This window comes from Malurus melanocephalus, unplaced genomic scaffold (assembly GCF_030028575.1).
Source record: "Malurus melanocephalus ecotype Western Australia unplaced genomic scaffold, MMel_1.1 scaffold_419, whole genome shotgun sequence".
NCBI lineage: Eukaryota > Metazoa > Chordata > Aves > Passeriformes > Maluridae > Malurus > Malurus melanocephalus.
The window spans coordinates 517,413-538,653 of record NW_026623651.1 but is presented as its reverse complement, the minus strand read 5'-3'; the positions used below and the strand labels follow the sequence as shown (position 1 = coordinate 538,653).

The following is a 21,241-nucleotide window of genomic DNA, read 5'->3' as shown; positions in this document are numbered from 1 at the left end:
GAGGTTGTTTTTGCAGATAAATTTGAAAGGTTGTGTAAAATGTAGTAGTGCTGCGGAAGGATTAAGAATTCCCTTCACAGCCCCAAGGCTGCCAGGCCTATTTGGACAGCGCTTTCAGGCACATGCTGTTACGCCTGGCGACAGTCCTGTGCAGGTCCTGTGAGTTGGGCTCGATGGTCCTTGTGGGTCCTAACTCAGCACGTTKGAAGAGAAATGGCTCACTGCACTTCTATATGCTCTGCACATGATGAGAACTATGTTGGTAGGGACATCTGAGAGGGTGATGAATGCCAACATATCTGAGCTGGGCATGCAGTAGTTATGATAGCCTCTCGGGGATGGCTGAGACACCACGTGGGCTTTTCTAAGCAACCAGAGTTAACATTTGCCGAACCTGAGCCGGTGATTATACACCAAAGTCGAAGCTGTGGAAAGCAAAATAGTTTAGTGATCACTTCCGCTTAAAAATGCRTAATAGCAGTTACTTTTTTGTAGCTTCATTTCTTCAAAGAACAGAAAATCAGGTTGCATTAGGAGAGAGCTTAAGACTCGGGAGTATTTTGGCTATTGCTTGGATCTTTCAAAGTAAAAATTGTGCATAATGCATCCTTTTTGGAAGAAGAAAAACTAATACGCTTTCTTGTTTTCAGTTCAACATGTATCAGCTACACTCTTCCTTGTCTTCGAAACAGGTAAATGTTGCTTCTGAAATACAGAGTCTTAATTAAGAAATGTTGGATTCGTGTACACCAAAYTAGACTGGAGTACTGTTTTATCAGGGAATTACAGGAACAGCAGTTGTACTTCAGTAATTGCCTGTACTGTGTTGGGTAAGCCTCTATTTTCTGCCGGAAAAAGTCACCTGTTTGTCCTGGAGAGTGTTGACAAGGCTCCTGTTGTTTCTGAACCACTGCTCATCCTGTAACCAGACTGCAAGAGTACCCTGGATCCCTTTATTCTTCCTTTACTACCGCTTTGCTGTTTACAGCAGTTATTGATGTTTTGGGAAAACTGCCTGGGGTGTGTTGTAGAAAATGTGTAACTATGAGGAGTGAAGTTAAGTAAATCCAGAGCCTATGATGGTTTCAATATAAGAGTAGTGGACAGAAGTGATTTCTGAAAACTCCATGCTGAGGCTTTCTAATATGCTTGGTATGATTGCTCGTGAAGCTCCCTTGTTCTGCAAACATCTTTAAGTATTTCATCTCTTCCAGATCTGCCCTCAAATATGGAGACTTGATGCTACTTTTTCCCAAGGTAAAAAAAATTCTTTATAATCAGACATAGTGCCTAGTGTTTGTCTAAACAGCATCTTCTGCTCTGATAACATCAGAAAGCAGCTTAATTCCCTGATCAAAGCTTTCCCTTTGGTGCCAGAGTGATGACACTTATTTGCTACTCTTGACCAAGAGAGTGATGAGCACTTTTACCACCATACCAGATTTCTGAGGCACAACAACTCAAAATTCCCCTCAGTGTTTCGACAGCTGAATATACTGTTAACAAGTTTCTTCTTCCAGGATTTGAATCCTGCTCTTGGGAGATGTGCAGAAGGAATATCACCCGGTAAGAAATAAGCTCTTTATGTATCCTCTATGTGTCTTCCACAGAGTTTAAGCACTTCAGTAAGAAGGGTGGAGTGTGTTTGAGGATGAATTTCCACTAAGACCAGAAACAATTTATACTTGATAGTATTCAAATTCTCATGCATTTTTTTTTTTAATGGGAAAACATTTCAAAGCAGTCACAAGAGGTGATTGCCTGGTATTACAATTCCAAAGCAGATACAGTGATGAAGGCATAGTTCAGCAGAATATCTCCTGATGAACACTTCTGTGCTTCGCCCCTATCTGATGTATCTGGCTCTTGTGGTCTCTCAGTAGGAGCTGTGGGCTTGGCCATAAAGGCTGAAGGGATCTGATGTAGTTTTCTGTTTTTGCAGGCACTGGGAGATGAAGCTATAAGTTGTACAAGGTAAATACTGCATTGCCTCCATCTGTGAAAAGTTGTTTCTATCTCCTACCTGGAAAGGCTGCTGTGTGATGACTGCATAGTTCAGCAGATGACCCGTGGTGATCACAGTTACTGTCTTTTGCCTACTGTCTGATGCAGCCTGTAGCTTAGGCTATTTTAAACAAATCACGTGGGAAGTTTAAGGTGAAATACTTCCTTTTGCTCATGAATGTGTTTTGAAAATTCATCTCAGAATACCAGTAGGTTAAACAGAAAAATAAAGTAGGACGTGCTTGTGAAATCGGGCACAAAATACAGAATACAGTTAATCAAGTGTTAGTGCCCCAGGTTTTAAAAGTGTTTTGTTGCTTTGCAGGCTGCCCTGCACAGAGGAGTCCAGTTCCTCTTGTGTGAGAAACGTCTTCACCAATACCAGTGAGAGGTGAAATAAAGGCTTTCCTAATTGAAGGTAATTAATAAGCTTTTATTTCTTAGATAAATGCTGCTTTGGTCTGAGCTCAAATAATTGTTTTGTTAAGGATCTCTTGAATTTGGCTGTTGAAACGAAATGGCGAATGCCACAGTACTGTGCATTTTAGTGTCTAAAATGGTTTTTCTGGTTTTGCACAACTTGGATGGCTACGCAGAGCTCATGTCGCTGAGTTCTGCAATTAAGAGGTTTGCTTGTTCCCACAATTTCAGCACTCTCTGGAGTAAGAGAATTAATGTCTTATATTGTAAAAGTGTGCTGGGAACTAGATTTACAGGCTGCCTTCAGAAGAGGATTGAGAGTGTTGCAGCCTACTGTAGATGATGTTGAATCAGGTCTCTGATCCCCATGAGGATAAAACTTGACCAAACTCTGATACAGTATTTTGCTGGAACTGTTCTTACACTGTAACTTCATCCTGAACCCCACCTAATTGCAAATTACTCTTTGCAGGCGTCCGGATGTTTCTCTTTGTGAGGTAAGTACTTGTTTTAACTTGCCAAGTATTAGCRTTTTAACATATGCCCAGAAGTTAAATATTAAGTGCTTGTCTGCTACAGCAAAAAGGGCAAGGGCCCATTGGCTGCTGCTTGCATCTCAGCCAAAACAGGAGGTCGTTATGAAGGGGAACTGTTCTCTGAAGCCCAGTCTTGTCGGCGATAAGTGCTGAAGTCCTCATTGTGAGCTCTTGAATTGGCTCTGATGGCCCTATTTGAGATTGTGCCCTTTTACCCATAGGAGGGCTGTGCAGGAGGCTGACAGTGTAAGCTGCATGTGTGATGAGCTGTGACTGCCTTGACTTCAATCATGGAGGTCTGCAATTAGCTCTATCTGACTGCAGGCACCTGACTTGCATTTCATCCTCCTGTCCTTGTTTCTGTACTGTCCTGATGGTTTGCTTTGTTCCAGATGTGCTGGAACTGGGACGTGATGCAGCTAGTAGTGCTGCCAGCAAAAGTAAGTAGCTAACACACRAGTGTGGCAGGTCAGAACTGTGATACAGGGAGTGAGGAAGTTACTAGACTCTGGCCTTTTAATTACTGTGCAGCTACAGCATTAAACAAGGTTCTTGATAATTTTATTACCTTTGTCAGGTAAAAGTCCCACAGGTTTGCCAGCAGCCTGCAGGATTGACTCACTCAAGGTGCTGCATATCTCATACTTGAAATTAACTTTCTGTAACTAAGAAGAAATAGCAGGGACCATTTTAAATGTAGACCTACTGTAGACTACTTGAATTCCTTATTGGTGAGAAAAGCTCTCTGCTGGCAGGTTGCCACACATTCTGTGCTGAGCAAATGCAGTACAATTAATTGTTMAACTTGCTAATTAAATTTAGTGGGCTCTTTCAGGGTGTAACAATCATCTTGAATGCTTACGTGGTGAATTGTCTTGGTGGCTAGATCAGAGCTCTTAGGGTGATGTGAATCAGGGTGTGGTTGGGAGTAAGATCTGAAATGCTCAAGTCAATTGACCCTTTAAGCAGAGTCAAGGGATACAACATTAAGCTGCTCTAAGCAGCAGTGTACTGTTTGTGATGAATTCTAAGCAATGGGAATCTCTCTGAAAGGCTGAGGAGAACTGTTGTGCTGAAACAGTACCCACATTCACACACTAAGATCACTGCCAAGAGGAGTATGTTGGTACAATTTCACTTCTTTGTAGGGTGAAGCTTGTGTGGAGTTTGTGTGAGAAACAAAGACTGGTGCATCCGAGGTAATTGTAAAGTACCTGGGATTTAATTAYTTTTGGAATACTGTTTTTGTGCTGAATGCTTAGATTAATGGTGCTGAAAATTAGTCCTCTAAGGTAGCTGATTTGTCCTCCGTTTATTGTATCTGGCTGTTSTGTGGGCATCACTGTAACAGTGCACTCTAGAATTTAAACAAAAAAAATGTCTATGCTGTGGCTGTCACTTCTCAGTACTAAACTTTTCATTGGCTGTACACAAATTTGGATCAAGTTCTGGATGATCGCTATTCAAACTTGTTTCCAAACAAACTGGTTCTCGCTTTCAAAAATAAAAACCATCTTGAAAAGCTATAGGACTTGTATTTTAGGTATTTAAAATAAGGAAACAAAACTTTCTGTTGGACGAGACASTACCACAAAGCAAAGTAGTAGCTTTATACTCTTCCCCAGTCATTCCAATGTTATTAATTCTGTATTTCCAGTTCAGTTAGCATTTTTAAGCTTCGTGTATCRTATTTGGGTGCACAAGTCGAACTTGTGAGTTGTCAGCTGGAAGTCACCTTCCTTCTAGGTAAAATAGTTCGATAAATAAAAAATTAATAGATAATTAAACTTTGCATGTAGCACTGTTTGTTATTCTGAAAGAACTTCTCTCTTCCTTAGGAAAGGACTGCACTGCCTGCAGCMTCTCTGGGTAAGTCCGCACGACATGAATTATATTAGAAAATTCTGGGAATATTTGTAGCCACTGATGAAATTGATTCTGCCAAATGAATTACTGTGATATGACCCTTTCCGTTCCACTTTCCTCTGAGGTTACAGAGTTGTTGTGGAGCTTCTACAGTTGTGCTACTGCATGTGCTAACTGTGTTTTCTTGACTTAGGTGAGGAGGCAACTCTGAAACTGTTGTATGAAGAACTGAGAACGTGAGTATAACTGCTGTAATAATGAAGTTTATTTGTTGGAACAAGTGATGATAACCTTAGCTTGAACTCTCTCACTGAACAGAGATGAAATTCTAAGGTCTGAGATGTTTCCAACAAGTGTCTTGTGCTGATTCAGTACCTTATAATGATTCTTCTGTCTGTCTTACTAGGTGGAAAATTGCTGATAAATGGGTTACGCTTGCATGAACAACATTAGAAAAGCTGTGTTTTTTTCCGCACTGGTAACGTTTGCCTGACATTGAAGCCAATAAAAATCTGCAAACTCTACCTGTTCTTGTGACCTCCTTTCTTAATGGAACAACTTCTGTAAAACAGCTCCAGGCTACTGTATTAAAATTTTAAATGCTTGATTTAGGGAAAGGACTAAACTAGGTCAAAGGCTAGTCCTGCAAGTGTCTTAACTGAGATGGCAAATACTGCTGGTGTGCAGGCTGTAGGTGACCTGACCAATACCCATATTTGGACAAAGTAATTTAAGGAGCAGTTCAAGTGTTTCAGGTGAGAGCTAAATTTACTACTTGTATATTTGTGACTAAAATAATAGGCCACCAGCAATCCTRGTATTGCGTGTTCAGGTGCAGATCTTCTCAGAACAAGTGTGCAGCCTGGTCTTGGTAACTCTTTGCCAGGGGGTTCTGGATTTGAGCAACACAACATTTGGCCTTGATGAGGGAAAAGAGCTCAGTGTAGAAGTGGGAGATTTTGGTAAAATGACTATGGCCTGCTAAGATGCATCATCTTCCTAATGCTCATTGATGGAAGCTTTCTTTATAAAATTTGATTCCTCCCTTGTCGTAGGGGTGATGTTAATGTGAGAAAGTCAGCTCTGTGAAGAACTTCCCTTTCCATAACACTACAACTAGTGCTGTAGCACTTGTAATGAGAAGTAAAGCTGGATATCCAAACTGTTCAGCGGTATTGTCAGAATATTCGCATTGCCTAGAACCTTACAATATGAGGAGTAAGTTTGTTATATCTCCCACTGCACCCAACACAATCTTGAATTACATTTCACACTGTTTTTAGCCAGAATAGTGTTTCATTGTAGAGAAAATTAATTAAACATTGTGTCCATGTGCAAATTAAATCTCTGCACTAAAGCAAAAGCCATTAATAACTGTTTTCCTCCAGAGCTGATTAGTAGCCTCTTCATATTCCCCCCCATTCATTTTATTTCTTAAAATACCATACTTCGTTGTGCCTGTTAAAGAGCTTGAAGGGACTGTCATAGCCTGCAGTATAGAAGAAGTCTTCGTGGAATGGTTGGCCTCTGTTTCTTAAGGTTCTAGCCAAGGCTTCGGCTTCTTCAGCATATTTCTCTGGAGAGGCAAATCCACCAAAGGACCTAGTAGGAAGTAAAATAGTAAGATATTTTGGTTCAAACCCATAGTTAGTAGATGACCTATGCAGAACTAGGTGTCAGGCAACATGGAGGTATTTATGCTGCTTTCAAAGGTAAGGTTTAAGAAAACACCAAAGTTGCCTTTGATTCTCAAGAGTGTTCACACAGGCCAGGTGTTGGTTTGGGTTCTTTTCCTGTGAAAACTGCCGTGTACCTGTTGTGGCAGTACAGGATCGACCACAAATGTAGGCTGCTGGAAGAGTGGTTTAGATGTTCAGTAGCACTCTTTGGAGGCTGCATCTCTATGAAACTCAAAACGATTTTTAAGTGTTGGCTAAAAAAGGTGTTTTACAGCTTGGTCACTTTGTGGTTCAGACACCAAGCGTAACGTTTCTTAATTGTTGGRTTTTAGCAATTAAAACTTAAACAGCAGGATATATCCACACTTGGAAATCATCTGTAAGAATGTGTAGCCCACACTTAGGGCAACTACTGAGCCGGATTCATGGTTTTACTTACCGGACAAAAAGAGCTGCTGCCTTCCGTTCCTCAATGAACACATCGGAGTCTGTGGGCTGGGGTGGGGAGTCCTGGTGTTCAWATGGCACAAAGAAAGAGATCTTGAAGTCTGTGCAGCCAGATTTTACCAGGCAGGTCACTGGCACAGTCATGTCAATCTTCATTTCTAGAGGAAAGGAAAAGCAGTTGTCAAAGCTACATTCCCCAGCTCCTCTACTGTTCTGTGTTTTTGGGTTCATTAGCTACTTCTTTCCATTCAAACCCAACATATCCTACCTTTTTCATTCTTTCCCTGGATGTAGTGGAAGAGTTTCCAGAAGCCCTGGCGCATTGCTTCCTTCTGGGTTTCCCCCCTAATTACTGTGCTGACCCATTTTGCTGTCTCATATTGACGCAGTTCATAGTCCTTTGCCTGAAAGGTAGCAAAAGTCACAGTAACCATGAGATGGGTGTTGACTGAAATTGCTAGCTACTTTTCCAAATCGGCAAGCAAGTATTGTTGCAGTTACCATTGTCTCTGCTGAGCTCCACCGTGGGGACTGCAGGTCCAGGGACAGAAATGTTTGCTTGAAGGATTTGATCATCTTGTTGGAGCTGAAAGGCAGACACAGTTCATTGGCATCTCTTAAMTCAGTACAGCTCAGTTGTCACTGAACCGGTGCAAGGCCTGAAAAAGGGTTGAAATACTTCTAGCCCTGCAGGAACGGCACCAGGATGAAGAAACTACCTCTACTGGAGAAGATGCCCTTTCAGGGTATGCGGCCCTTGATTCTCCATKACAAAAAGCGTTTCCTGACAGCAGAGTTTCTGCAAGTGGGAGTTTTGTGGAAATCTCTAAGTAAAAAAGGACTTGTATTTGCTCCTCGTGAAAAGGCACTAAGTAGTATGGTTGATCTGGTATTGACTGTACCCTTGACTTTATTTGGCCTGGTGATAAGTAATGATTTTCTTAAAGGCCTATAGCTTCAGAGTCATGTGGATAAATTAGATTTTGTGCAYTCATGAAGAACAGTTTTGCTCCATAGCCTTCATATGGGTGGAAAAAGGTGAAAACTTGAAAACRCTGTCCCAGACAAAGCAAATGAAAATATTCAAAACCACTGTTGAAATAATCAGATCTGGTTAAGTGCTGAGATATGACTTCTGTTACATTACAATGTCCCTTGGTCTTCATGTTGAAAAGAGAGCACATAATCAATTCAGTGAATACCTAGATTCTTAGGTCATAATATGTAATCTCAGACTACAGCGTAATTACCTGGTTTTGGGTAAAAATGTGAGTTTTGTAAAATCCACTTCTTTGTACTACTTTACTTTCTTGCCTGTTCTACTTGCAATATCTGGACTTCGGTCAAATAGTACTAGTCACSCTCCATTCTCTGCTTAGAGGTGGCTGCAAAGAGTTCTTGGGATCTGAGGTTGAAAAGTTTTTATTAAAACACMAAAAAAAGTGCCCCAAACTCTCTTAGCATTGATATCCTGTAGAATTCTTAAAATAAGTAGTGCATAAGGAGTCACTTGCATGTTGAGCCTTTTCCAGCAGCTCCTTCAGTTTTCCCCACAGATCAAAGGAATGTCAGAACCAAGCAGCAGGATACTGGTGCCAGKAGCCTTCCCTGTCCCAGCCTGAAGGTGCATCATTTCCAGCTGACCAGTGTGGTGGTCCCCAGGGACTGCTGCACTGTTGTACTCTACTAATAGGCTACCATTAAAATTAATGGTATTTGCAAATCATATTGCAAATGGTATTTGCAAAGCATAACAAAGCAGGAATCTATATTATTAAATGTAAATATGAGCAATACACTGAAACTTCCTACAATAATTTATTACTGCTTCAAAGACAAAGATGCTACTTTGTTGTCTCTAAACTTCCTCTTTGCTACAAGGTGATAGAAAATACATTCCTCCTCTTCATGTGCTCCCTGGGTACTTGAAGAAGCAGAGTAGTACATGTTTTTAACATCTGTAGTAGCTACTGAAAAAGCTGGTTCATCTCTGCTCTCTAATTCCAACCCCTTCCCAACACTTTTTTTAATGGCTGGGTAGATCTCACAGCTCTGGCTTATGGCTAATACTGTCAGTGACTGCAGGTAAGAAATACRTTTTGATTACATAAAACGGTGCTTTGGGATGGGAGAGACAAACAAGAATCCTCCAGATACTTGCAGTTGCATTCATTTTAGATRTACAGGAAAGCTGAACTTTGACATGTCCATCTATTTGTATAATTATGTCTATAGGGTATTTAGGTTTTTCTGCAGCTCTTAACACAGGGGCCAGAGGGACAGATAGCAGGTTACACTGCCAGTAAGTGTAGCCAGAAAGTGCCGTTCCACAAGCTCCTAGTGCTATTAAGAAAGTGGAGAAAGTAGACATACTCACGTTTTCAGCTGTCCTTGTCCTTTTAGCTGTTGCACTCTGTGCTGCGAAGGCTGTACATCCTCGTAAGATGCTGCATGTCCGTGTTTATTTGAGTTTGGGCAAGCTCCTCCCATGCCTCAGCCCTACTGGAGGGGGCTACTGTTATGAAAACCAGAAGGCTGGAGACTTGTCCTGCTCTGGATCTCATTGGAGAGCTCCCACGCAGATGCCAAAAGCCCCACCTACTACCCACGAGGCAACACTGGGACCAGTGTGTGATCTGGCTCCGTAAACAGTTTTGCACCCTTGTGTAACTTCCTCTGGTTGCTATGGCTGTGTGCCTGCTTATGTCAGGGTCAGTGGCAGGTTTTGTGCTTTGGGAGAAAGGATATCAAGTAAATAACGTGTGTGTCGTCCTTTCCCCCCTAGCTCGGATTACAGGAGAGTGTTGCTGTACAGAATGCCAGCTTTTCCTTTTTACCCTGTGGGTAAAGGGTAGGTAGAAATCTGGCTGCACACTCTGCTGAGACCATCCTCACGAGATTTTTGCTGGCATGTTATGAAAGACAGATAGTGTTCTCTGATGGCTGGCTGTTCTGAGTGGTATTTGAGGCTAATCAGCCCTCTTAGCCCTTGGATATCTGCACAAAGGGGTTATACAAAGCTATTGTGAAATCCTGTCCTGCTTATAATACACACAGCAAAGCTGGTCTCTTCATTTAACCAGCTGCAGCTCCAGACATAGTTAGGTACCAGCACAATAGGGCAGATTAGACTCCACAGTTTGTATTCTGAGAACACCTCCCAGTCTGTCATGGTTTGTGCAAATTCCTTGCAGCCAAATTCAGCTAAGCTCTCGGGGACATTTGACATCATTAGCTGGGAATGACTTTTAACAGGAAACACACTTTGCTTGCAGGGAACTTCATCAGGATGCTGTGTGATACACTCCTCTTCTGAAAAGGGAAATAAAACCATGCCAAATRGTGATTGTGAATTTATCTTAAAGCCACAAAGCTCTCCAAAGGTACAGAAGAGGGTGGTGTATACAGAGTCATTTACTACTGGGGTTTTATTAGAACAGGCTGGGGCCTGAAATGCAGAACCAGTTCTCTGTATGCTTTGTACTTTATTTTTTCGTAAAGTGTTTCTCAGTTTTCCCTGTGCTTTGCTTGGGTCAAACAGGAACRTTTAGGAAGGTCTTTGGGAGCTACAGGCATGCAAATGCATGGGCTGGTGTAAGGTGAGCTGTCACCTTACTTTGTCACCTTAGGGATGCAAGTGTTTTTGAACACACCCAGAGTAGGGAAGGCTGTGTGAAAAGTAATACCCCAGCATCAGGAGTTAGGCAAATCTCCACAGATTTACCCCRATGATGAGCACTGAGAAGAAGGGTGGGAGTTGCTTTGTAGATAAACACAAGCCCACAGTGGATTCTCATTTGGTTTCTGAAGCAGAAAGGCCCAGAACAAACCTCCAGTGAGTTTGTATGTGTCCAGCTGATGTCCCTAACAAAGAGTTGACTGTTCCTGGTGGAGCACCCCCGGGCTGGAGAACAATCCTTAGTGTTTTCCCGAGGTTGTTTTCCAACACTCTTGTTTTTACATATAAACATTGGGAGAACATGTCAACAGCTGCATGAGACAGAGGCAGGCATGGGGACATATATTCTGTTTATATACATTCCAAAACTTAAGGAATGGGGATGGGACTATGAAAGCTGAAAGTCTCACTAGGACCTCCAAAGAGTGTGCAGCAGCCAGCCATGGCATTTAATGTCCATTAAGTCATTTAACCATCAAAGGCTCTGTGACACCTCGGTGTAATGTTATAAATATGCATCTGAGACTTGGCTAATGTTTTCTAAAACATTTGACAAAGCAGTATTTTTCTTTACCCTTGCCTTAAGGAGCAGACATGAGGGCACAAGCACATAAAAGCCCTGGTTTGTACCTTAATTTTACTRTCTTAATCTCTGCAGCAACACTGTAATGAGCTGATACTTAAATAATAGCTTTGATTGGCTAAGGGTGAGGACAAGCCTGTGATACACTCACTTGTGATTTCCACTTTTCCTCTCTGTAGAAAGACCTTAAGCAACATTCTCCACAGCAGAGCTGCTTCCATCTGCTCTGTGGCAGCATTACAATCACTGCTGTCACATCCATGCAGTTGTGTTTTAAGTTACCTTTATCCCTAGAGGCAAGCACAGACTGTTTGCACAAAAAGCAGGAATCTTTTTCCACTGACCTAATTATGTCAGGACTGTGGAGGAACCCAGAGGAAAAAGTGTATTGTTATAGTGTGGTTAATGATAACTTTGAGTCAYGTTCTTATAGCTGACAAGTCTGTGGTGTGATATGAAGAGTGGGGGTGTGAGGGACAGACAGAGATGTGTGGCCACTCACATGSTTTATCGAGTGGTCTCAACCCAAAGCTCCAGGCAGTTTTGCCTTGCTGCCTAAGCCTGTCAGGGAATCTTTGACAATGAGGGTAATTTAAAAGAACTGAGTCGTCACATATAAATGGCTTTTACTTTTGTAAACATGCACTCGTCAGATGGTGCAGAAACCTCACTCTAAAACAAAGGAATTGAGMATGTGATGTTACTGTAATTACTGTCGAGGGCAGCAAAAATGTCTTTATATGTTGTTAAAAGAATTGTGGTTTACTGCAGATTCATCTCCCAAAAGAAGCSTCTTACTGCCTTGCTCTAAAGCCTCCATTTTACATCATATTCTCACTTCCAGCATGGAAGRTGAAGAAGCATAAGTGCTCAATCTTTTAAAGAAGCAGCTGAATGTGCTGGAGTGCATTTCCAAGTATATTCCTTATTATTCTTTGAAATTGTGGAAAGGAAATCTATACCGTAATTGCAGTGAGGTGGTGTTAGATCTTATGCTCTCGYCTTCGTGTTTTATATCAGTGAGGGAATTCGTTACCATTGGATTCATCTTCAGCCAAAAATCATCTGCKTTCTGGAAATGTATGTGTGGATTTTGTACACATTTTTGACAAATTCCAGTGACACACGAAACTACTGCATCTGCCTGCTTACTCAGTGACAGTGTTATCTAAATCTTGCTGAATTAGTCGTTCCATGCTCACTTCATCAGAGAAGGCGTGGAACTGGCTGCTCTTAAACAAATGAAAAGCTTCCTACACCCAACACCGCTCCAGAGCACTCCTGACTTGGCATTTTCCAAGATTTCTCTGCTGAAGCTCACATTTTGAAACYCGTTCAGGTTTTGGGATTTAATTCTAAATGAATCCTTGCTTCCAGCTGCCATTAAAAAAAAACATTATAAAACCTTCCTGTCTTCTGTGCATGGAGTGCAGACAAAAACTATCCCAGCTTTGTATACTGCTTTGTTCACTGGTTTATTTCTGTAGTAAAGGTTATTTTTAATATGGAGCTGGTTTGGGATCTAGCTAGAAACTGAACTCCACAAACAATTGTCTTGGCGAACTTCTTTAGCTAGTGAAAGAAGTTTCCTAGATCCACAGAAACTTCAGTCCTCTCTCTCTTAGTGCTGAGAGGAAATGAATTCATCTTCCCCTACAAATTTATGTGTATTCTGCTATTGACAGATTCTTCTCAGAAACAATAATATGAAACAAGGTAAATTTCTATCTTCAAGATAGGAACATCTCATTAAGGGAAAGAGGTAACAGTGCTTGCTAGGAAAAAAAAAAAAAAAAAAAAAAAAAAAAAAAAAAAGCCTTGACACAAATTTACTGCATTGCTATTTTTGCTTTTTTTCAAATGGTGTTTAAAAGTTACTTGAGCCTAAAGTGAGAGAGAATACCTTGTTTGCAAACACAGCTCTGAAGAGGAAACAGCTTTCTGGGCAGGAACACAGTGGGCTCTGCATTTTCTTTCTTTGATCCCCCTTTCCCAGAGTTTTAAGGTGATCTTTCCCTTCTCCTTCACYGGCTTTGGCCCCCTCCTTCTCTGCCTTTCTCCCTGTCATTCTCCACCTGCTCCASTCTATGTGCTTCATGGAGTGAGACCACATGGCAGCTCCTCTACCCAGGACCTGGGTTAAGCTCCTGACTCTGCTGAAGGGTTGTTCTGAAATGATGGGAACAGCCCCACAAGTCTGAAAAAGACACAGAAATTGCCCTAGAGTGCTCAGGGTTTCCCTGTGTAGTCCCAAGAACCTGAGAACATGTCCACAGATTATGGAAACAGGCCCAGAGAGTGGGGATTAATACGTTACAGAAATTATTTTTCTTAAAATAATAATTCCTACTTCTTCCAAAAAGGCATGAAGAGGTGACTGGAACAGAGGGTTTGTCTCCCAAGCCTGTTCCTCATCTTACTGGCATGAGTGTGGATCATAGCAGAACTTCTCCCATCTTCTGGCAGCAGGGATGTTGGTAGTGGGGGGTGTGGGAGTTTGGTGGGCAGTCACGATGTGAGGAAGGCCTCCAGAGACTGATTCTTSAAGAAGCCGATGTCTCTTCCCATCCGTTCCCAGAATGAGCTAATGCTGCGCTCTGCAGCAGATGGCACTGTTGGTTGTGTTCAGAGGTGAGCTTTAYTTGGATGGCAACACCCCTCACACTCTTGGCTGTCAGTGATCACTTCGGCTTCAATGCACCTTGATAGTTCTGTTTCCAGAGACATAAATTTGATTATACTCTTGTTGACTGTTAATGGCTATGAGGAGCCATTTTAMTCTTGGTTTGCCTCAACACTGCTTGTTAGAGGCATGTGGGAGAAGGAGCACACATGTGCTGCCTGCAGGAGGCAAAACAGGAGATGGGTGAAGCCTTGTCTCTGGGGTGACTTCGCCTGGCAACACCTCAGATGGGCACCTRGAGACACTGCTCCCCCCAGTGACATTTCTCCAATCAGATGGTGGAAGGGTTCCACCAATGGAAGAAGCCTGGACTGGACCAATGGTCTCCTGGTCAGCAGGCAGACTTTGGGAGGAGCCGGGGGGATAAAAAAATCAATTGCACCATGAGCATTTGGGGAGCTGAATTCGGGAGTTGAGTTTTCGGAGCTGAGTTTTGAGCAGCTGGACTTTGGAGCTGGACTTCGCGGACTTTGCTGAGCTGGAGTTGGGGGTGGTCCTCTGTCTGTCTCTATGCATGTGGCTGGGTTTTTTTGCTCTTTGTTGCTCACTGCTGGTGGGCTTGCTGCTGAGGGATCCTTTTTGTCCTGGCTCCAGCCTGCTTGGATTTTGCCCTTGCTAGCTCTCTCTCGCCCCCATGTATCTGCCATCCCTCCTTAGGGCGCGTAGCAGGACACCATCTGCCCTCCAAGCCTCCAGTGCAGTGTCTGCCTCGCCCCACTCCTTCACTGACCCAGCGGGCRTCTGTCCACCYGAGCCACCTGCCTGCCTCCRACCTCACCTGCTGCCGCGATTCTCGCTTCGACTCCACYCTGGGTCCCGGACCTGTCCAAGTGTCCACTCACCGCGTGTCCAGCAGCCCATCACCGCGGGGCCGCTCCTCTCCCTGAGCTGCTCTCCCTCCGGCAGCAGTGCTCACCCCCGTCACATGGACACTGACAGCACCCCCCTGTCCTACTGGTGGTAACACCCGCTCTCTCCCTCTGTCTCCTTTCTCTCTCTACCCATTCCTTTTCCATTTCCCTTTCTCTTTTGCTGTCTTTTCCAGCYCCCTTTAGTGGGCAACTACTTCTTCKTGGTTTTTGTCACCAATAAATGGTTCTCAGATACAAAGCTTGTCTCACTTGACTTCATTTCGTTCTTGACCATCCATTTTCAAAGAACTTGCAGTTCCCCACGGTTGGAATGCGACAATGGCAAAGCATCCTAACACCTAAAAARAGTAACAACTTGGTATCTTAATCATCTTTTATGCAGCAGACACAGCAGCCTGAATCAGAGAATCACAGGATGGTTTGTGTTGGAAGGGACCTTAAAAAGCTTATAGTTCCAGCTTCCTGTCAAGGAATGTCTGTGTAAGTGTCTCGGTTTGAAAGACAGGTGTTTGCTAATGAAGGCAGGAACCCCCTTGGAGTGGTGGATATGACCCTCCCCCTTCCCTCCGAATTATTATAGCTTTAAAAAAAAAATCACGGGCTTTCAGGCAAGAATATGGGTAAAAAGGGAATAACAGTTTTTACTAATATATATAATATATAACAAGGTGAAACAAGTAACAATAACAATAGCAACAACCAGCCCAGTCCCAAACCCAGTGACAGCCTTACAGAGACACCCTCCCCTYTGGTGCAGTTAAATTCCCGTTGGCAGGGACCCTGTTGGCTCCCGGCCGGGCAGGGCRGGTGCGACGATTCTCCGGAGGYTGCAGGGGAYGTGATGGCGCGGGTCCCGGCTGGCTCAGATCTCCYGCGGCGCCAATGATCGATACAAAATGGCAGAAGYGGATRGAGAAAAGTTTCTCTGCAAAACTCACAGCRGAAAACGCCGATCTCCTCTGGACAGCAAGAAACCCAGGACCRCACWGAGACGAGCAGGAATCCCGYGGCTGCGAGACGGGATGGAGCAGAGTTCACCCCCTGAAGCTGGGATCCCCGGCCAGGCACAGGAGAGAAAACCACGGTGCAGCAAGCAGGAACCCAAATGAGCAGGGGTACTGGTCTCCGCAGGAAAAAAAAACAGGCCAGCTTTTCTCCGTAGCAGCCAGCAAGCAGAAAAAAACCTCCTCTCCGCGAAGCAGCGAAAACTAAACTGCCAATCCCCGCTCCCCACCACACAAAAAACTCCCTCCGAGCACTTGGCCAGACCATTAGGGTGTGGCATAGGTATCATTGTCTTTGTTAATCACCTAGCAATTAAAAGGATGACCGGCAATTAACGTATCCCAGCAACAAATGGGGAAGAAAAAAAAATCCCAAAGAAAGGGAACAAAAGGAGAAGAATTTTAACCCACAACAGTAAGACAGTTAAGAAAATACTAGGTTGGGAAAATCCTCCAGGTGATGCTTAATTCTAGAATAGTTAAATTGACAAGTTTTCAGGTAGAATCAACAACAAACTTAATAGTGTAAAATGCAAATTTAGTGTCTGAGAAGTCAGTATTTATTTTAACTTTGCATCTTTATATAAGGGAGCAGAGTGAATGAGGGAGGGATGCAGATAATGTCATCACATCAACTCCCCAGATGATGTTCTTCAGAATATCAGCCAGACATGATGGTATTTTAATAGAATTTCATCACTTACACGGGTACTGTCTTTCTGAATTTTCATTTAGWCTTGGGTAGTTTTTATCTGTTCTGCTAATAGACTTGGGTCTGTCTTTGAAAGAAAATTACATYTGGATACATTTACTAATTGCAGAGAAAAATAGGCAAAACCATAGTGTAATTAGGCCAAACCAGAAGTACCAGAAATAGGAAAGCCCAGATATCAAAACTCCATATATGTAGAGGGAACTGTGATTTGGGGAAAGTAGAAGTAAAGGACAGGGGTAGTAAGATGTAGTAAGTGTAGAAGGTATTGGAAAAGTTAACACAGCAGCAACAAAAAGTSTGAAGGAAACTTGGGGCCTTAATTACTAAGGGCCCAATTTAGTAATTTCCTCTGGGCTTCTTAAACTACTCTAGGGACCTCTAAACCTTCTTGAATAYGCCGTGAGGTACTCTAAACTCCTCTAAAATACCACTGCACAGCTACAAAACACCTCTGTGTTCAGAATGAGTTCAGAAAGAGCTATTATTGCACCCCCTAAGTTACACCTTTTAAAATATTTTTAAATTATTCTAAAACACTGCAAAAAAACCTGATTGTAAAAGAGTGCTAAACCAGTGTGGACTTCTTTAGGGTGCTGCACAATTGTCTCGATTTGAGATATTTTCAGATAAAAATTTTACAGAGTAAATGTTTCCTCTGAAGTGAAACACTTTGATAATTTTTTTCCCACCAATATGAAATAAATGTTTGGGCARAAAGTGAAGAGAAAAAAAATAAAGTARTTTATTAACAAAACACACATCTGTGCMCACAGGACACAGATAAAAAGTAACCGTTAGATATTTAAAAGTCCAGGAACGCCTGCTACCCCCTCCCACTCGCCACGTGGTGGTGCAGGAAAAAAAGATGGCGGCTCCTGTCCCTGGGAAAAGAAAACAAAAAGMGAAACCCATGTGGCCCCTCCCGTAATAGTGGCAAAAAGCCTGGTTTATAGTCCTTTCTTAACTGTGGATGCAACACAGGGCTTGGTGTGTGTTTCTGTTGCCAACTTGGCTTCTTCCAGAATCCCGGRCCAGACGGAGCTGCGCAGCTTGTCCCCGCCGGTCGCTGMATTGCTCCAGAAGCAGATTCACAGGAGCCGCAGAGGGGGTCTGTTCAGGGAAAGCTGCCGAAGCTAACAAACCCGAGCTAGCTAAAACTGCATCAATGTAACTCTGCTGCATGCAGCCAGCAACACAGAGCTGAGCTGCAAAAAGCAAAAGCCAGCTCCAAAAGCCCGTGGCTGTGCGGCTGCTCCTTCTTCCGGGTTGGAGTTAAAGGCGCAGACACCTTTTGGGCATTACAAGCCAATGGGATATAGGAATACATGATTGGCACAAAATCAATCCAAGACAGCAATATTCTAGAAAACTTAAAGAGCTCCAAAATGCACTACACTGCTCTACAACCCATCTGAACAATCTAAAAAAAACTTACAATTGGCTACAAACAACAGGGAAAAGTTATAAATTCTCTAAAATGTCCACTCTGAAAATCCTCTAAACAGCACTGCTGCCACTCTGCTTAAAGTAGCTGTAAAATGCTTCTAAATCAATCTCAAGCCCTTCTCATTTTCCTTGCAACAGCTACAACTCTTCTGAGGCCCTTTCAAACTACTCTAAGTTGATCTAGCTCCTGCTAGATCCTGCTAACACTGCTCTAAGTTGATCTAGCTCCTCCAAGCCCCCTATAAACGTTGCTAAGCAGCTCTGAAGTCCTGTGAAGTGTGCCACAACTCTTGTAAAGCACTAAACCCCCTTTAGCACTTCTAAACCTCTTCTGAACACCTCAGAGCACCCCTAAACTAATCTAAAGCTGCTCTTTGTTGCTGTAAGCAGTACTAATATGTCTCTAAATGCRTCTAAAATGCCTCTAAGTCTCGGCTGTACAACTCTCAACTCCTCCATGCAGCTTAAAAACTCMTCTGAAGAGCTCAAGGCAGCTCTAAAACCTTTTATGCTGATCTGTGACTTCTAGAGTTCTAAGCATCTCTAAACCACTCCAGACTACTGTAAAGTTTGTCTCCTGTGCGATCAACAGTATGAAGCAGCTCTAAARCTGCCTTAAAATATGATACATATGGTCTATATCAAAGTGACAAGATGCTTATGAGGTCTATTAATTGAAAWTTTTCTATAGCCTTTTTTATACTTTATCAATATAAGAATGTAATAACTCTACATATTATTAAAATACAATCTAATCACTTTCAATATATTATCAATGATAGCTTATATATATATATTGCTATATATATTGCTATATATTTTTAATAGGGTATTAGCAATATATAATATACCAGCTGCATGTAATCTAACCAGCTAGATTAGTCCATAGATACATGAAATCACCAAGAAGCATAAATCAGAACAGTTCTGAAGAAAGTAGACAGGYAGATGCTATAAACAAGGAACAGTAGAGAGCATTAATGAAAACTTGGCAGAARCATGGGACAGTYCGCAAAATAATTGAGAATTACGACCCATAGACGTCACAACTACACATGCCCTGAAGGTTAAAAGTCCACCGTGATAAAGAGGATGGTATCTCATTAGAGGGAGACCCCCGCAACCASCGAATTGAGGATGACACATGTGCACTTGTAAAACTATAATATCATGTATTTCCGTGCCCATGTATAGTGATGGGTGTATGGTGGGCGTATGGGGGGCAGTGACAATGTTCATGTTACACCGTGCTCACTGTATAAATATGTGCTAACTTGAAGCAAAGGCAGATAGGTTAAGAAGAGAAATCCCCCTTATCTCCAGTGCTACACCAGCGCTGTAATAAACAAATASCTGCTCTATAGACACCAGTCTATGGAGTTTTATTTCTAAGCCTTTTTTCAGGCATCAAATACTTTAAAAATCTTGTGGACATTCTCTAAATGGCTCACTGACTTGTTTCTAAACTTCCAGAGATGCACTGGTGCTTCTGGTGGAGGTGGAAGAGGTTGTGAGAGCTGGAACTATTGAGCCTGGAGATGGAGAAATTAACTGTAGAAAAGGAAGAGCGTAGAGAAAGGAGATTTCTCTAAGAAAATGCAAATAACACATGCTTTGTGAGGAGCTGCTAATAAGGCCAAACCCTAGAGAAAGTGATCTCTGCATGCAAACAGCCCACGGTGAGCATATTTTGGAGAGGAGGAGGAATACCACAGCCCCAAACTCCTGCCATTATGATGTGAATAGATGAAAAATGTGCTCCTGGATCACACAATGGGGGATTGTTCTCTCTGCAGGCACTGGGTGCTCTCAAAACATACTCTAATGAAAGTTCTGAGAGTGCACACTGAAGACAATTTTTTKAAATACTTTTTGAAAGTTTATTGCTATGAATCTGATCTGGGAGCAGATGTGACTCCTGGCCGAGCTGCGCTTCTGATGGGACAGAGAGGATTGTGCTGCCATGGAGCCCACACTCTACACTGGACATGGTACACATCTGGTAAAACCACACGTTGGGCTGCATGCGAGGAACGGGTGGCTTGAGCTCCATTTGCCCTTCTCACACAGGGACATGGATCCGTCAGTGTGTCCCCTAGCCGGGACACTGCAAGGCCATTGGGAGTGCTTCCAGCACCTCCGCARGTCCCAGAGGACAACATTAGGGGAGGTGCTTGGAAGAAATTCCTCCCTGTGAGGGTGGGGAGGCCCTGGCACACGGTGGCCAGAGCAGCTGTGGCTGCCCCTGGATCCCTGGCAGTGTCCAAGGCCAGGCTGGACATTGGGGCTTGGAGCAGCCTGGGACACGGGAAGTGTCCTTGCCCATGGCAGGSGTGGCAATGGGTGACCTGYTAAGGTCCCTTCCAACCCAAACAATTCCAAGATTTTATGTTTGTCTCCATCCTGTTATTTATTAATATTTAAAACATCATTTATTATTTTGACGTTGAAGTTTGCAGATAACGCTGAATAACGCAAACCAGCCTTCTCTCTTGCACAGAGCGGGGGCAGCGGGAGCTCGCAGGGTCACGGCTGCGCAGAGGGCCCATGGCGGGCTGCGGGGCAGGCAGACGGTGGGCTGAGCAAGGGCAGGCGGGGCCTGCCTGTGGAGATGGGCTGGACACGGGCAGGATGGGCGGAGATGGGCTGGGCACGGAAAAGCTGGGCTGAGTGGGCTGGACACGGGGAGGTTGAATGGAGATGGGCTGGACACGGGGAGGATGGGCGGAGATGGGCTGGACACGGGAGGATGGGCGGAGATGGGCCGAGCAGGGCCGGCTGTGCGGGGCCGTCTGCTGCTGCCCCGCCCCTGTCCCTGTCCCCAGCTCTGTCCCGCGGCCATCCCCGCCCCTGTCCCTGTCCCCAGCTCTGTCCCGCGGCCATCCCCGCCCCTGTCCCTGTCCCCGGCTCTGTCCCGCGGCCATCCCCGCCCCGCCGCTGGAGCGGCCCCGGGAGCCGCTGCCGGGGCAATCGAGGTGAGCGGGGAGCCGGGCGGAGCCCGCCATCCGTTTCCATGGCAGGGGCTCGGAGCCCGCGGCTCTGCAGAGCCGCCCTCAGTGCCCGGCAGGGACCGCCCGCGGGGCTTTTAGCCTTKCACAGAAGCGCTCGAACACAGATGGCAATGGCTTTTTTTCCAAACAGCTCAATGACACCCGGGAAGAAGTTAGAAGGTCTTGTCGCTGCTACCATCACTCCAATGACTCCGGATGGGTGAGCTGTCAGAGTTGCACTGATTACTGTTTCCTTCCACCCTTACTTTTCTTCTTTCTTATTTGCAGCTGATGTGCTTTTTTTTTTTTTTTTTTTT

At 43.8% G+C, this 21,241-nt stretch overlaps 2 protein-coding genes, 1 long non-coding RNA gene and 6 other non-coding genes across 20 annotated transcripts in view; 8 read left to right on the top strand and 1 right to left on the bottom strand.

The window, feature by feature from the left end:
* Positions 1 to 233: 233 nt before the first annotated feature.
* Positions 234 to 312, top strand: LOC130581565 (small nucleolar RNA SNORD74). Its single transcript, XR_008966246.1, has one exon. It is a non-coding gene; the product is annotated as a small nucleolar RNA SNORD74 (small nucleolar RNA).
* Positions 313 to 1,071: 759 nt separating this feature from the next.
* LOC130581562 (small nucleolar RNA SNORD75) lies at positions 1,072 to 1,138 on the top strand. The gene has a single exon (XR_008966243.1). It is a non-coding gene; the product is annotated as a small nucleolar RNA SNORD75 (small nucleolar RNA).
* Positions 1,139 to 1,371: 233 nt separating this feature from the next.
* On the top strand, positions 1,372 to 1,453 carry LOC130581561 (small nucleolar RNA SNORD24). Its single transcript, XR_008966242.1, has one exon. It is a non-coding gene; the product is annotated as a small nucleolar RNA SNORD24 (small nucleolar RNA).
* Positions 1,454 to 1,781: 328 nt separating this feature from the next.
* On the top strand, positions 1,782 to 1,862 carry LOC130581566 (small nucleolar RNA snR60/Z15/Z230/Z193/J17). Its single transcript, XR_008966247.1, has one exon. It is a non-coding gene; the product is annotated as a small nucleolar RNA snR60/Z15/Z230/Z193/J17 (small nucleolar RNA).
* Positions 1,863 to 2,395: 533 nt separating this feature from the next.
* LOC130581547 (uncharacterized) lies at positions 2,396 to 5,350 on the top strand. Of its 10 annotated transcripts, none has more exons than XR_008966225.1 (4): positions 2,396 to 2,422; positions 2,897 to 2,921; positions 3,353 to 4,829; positions 5,020 to 5,350. It is a non-coding gene; the product is annotated as an uncharacterized LOC130581547 (long non-coding RNA). The 10 variants fall into 10 exon arrangements; XR_008966226.1 differs by having other exon boundaries at positions 2,404 to 2,422; positions 3,182 to 4,829; XR_008966227.1 differs by lacking the exon at positions 2,396 to 2,422 and having other exon boundaries at positions 2,858 to 2,921; positions 3,353 to 3,400; positions 4,109 to 4,829.
* Positions 3,970 to 4,043, top strand: LOC130581563 (small nucleolar RNA SNORD79). Its single transcript, XR_008966244.1, has one exon. It is a non-coding gene; the product is annotated as a small nucleolar RNA SNORD79 (small nucleolar RNA).
* On the top strand, positions 4,879 to 4,953 carry LOC130581564 (small nucleolar RNA SNORD47). Its single transcript, XR_008966245.1, has one exon. It is a non-coding gene; the product is annotated as a small nucleolar RNA SNORD47 (small nucleolar RNA).
* A 39-nt stretch (positions 5,351 to 5,389) lies between the features above and the next one.
* HEBP2 (heme binding protein 2) lies at positions 5,390 to 9,515 on the bottom strand. 2 transcript variants are annotated; one of them, XM_057379722.1, is made up of 5 exons: positions 9,330 to 9,515; positions 7,454 to 7,538; positions 7,221 to 7,356; positions 6,945 to 7,110; positions 5,390 to 6,428 (listed from the first exon to the last, which is right to left on the bottom strand). In XM_057379722.1, the coding sequence occupies exons 1-5, from the start codon at positions 9,440 to 9,442 to the stop codon at positions 6,254 to 6,256; spliced, it is 675 nt and encodes a 224-aa protein (XP_057235705.1). In that variant the 5' UTR covers positions 9,443 to 9,515; the 3' UTR covers positions 5,390 to 6,253. The 2 variants fall into 2 exon arrangements, with proteins under 2 accessions (XP_057235705.1, XP_057235706.1); XM_057379723.1 differs by having other exon boundaries at positions 9,326 to 9,383.
* An 11,169-nt stretch (positions 9,516 to 20,684) lies between these two features.
* The window catches only part of NPL (N-acetylneuraminate pyruvate lyase), a 9,915-nt gene continuing 9,358 nt past the window's right edge, over positions 20,685 to 21,241 (top strand). For both annotated transcript variants that reach the window (XM_057379732.1, XM_057379731.1), the window contains exons 1-2: positions 20,685 to 20,909; positions 21,076 to 21,144. In XM_057379732.1, coding sequence (XP_057235715.1) covers positions 21,080 to 21,144 — 65 coding nt within the window. In that variant the 5' untranslated portion in view covers positions 20,685 to 20,909; positions 21,076 to 21,079. The remainder of the gene's footprint in view (positions 20,910 to 21,075; positions 21,145 to 21,241) is intronic.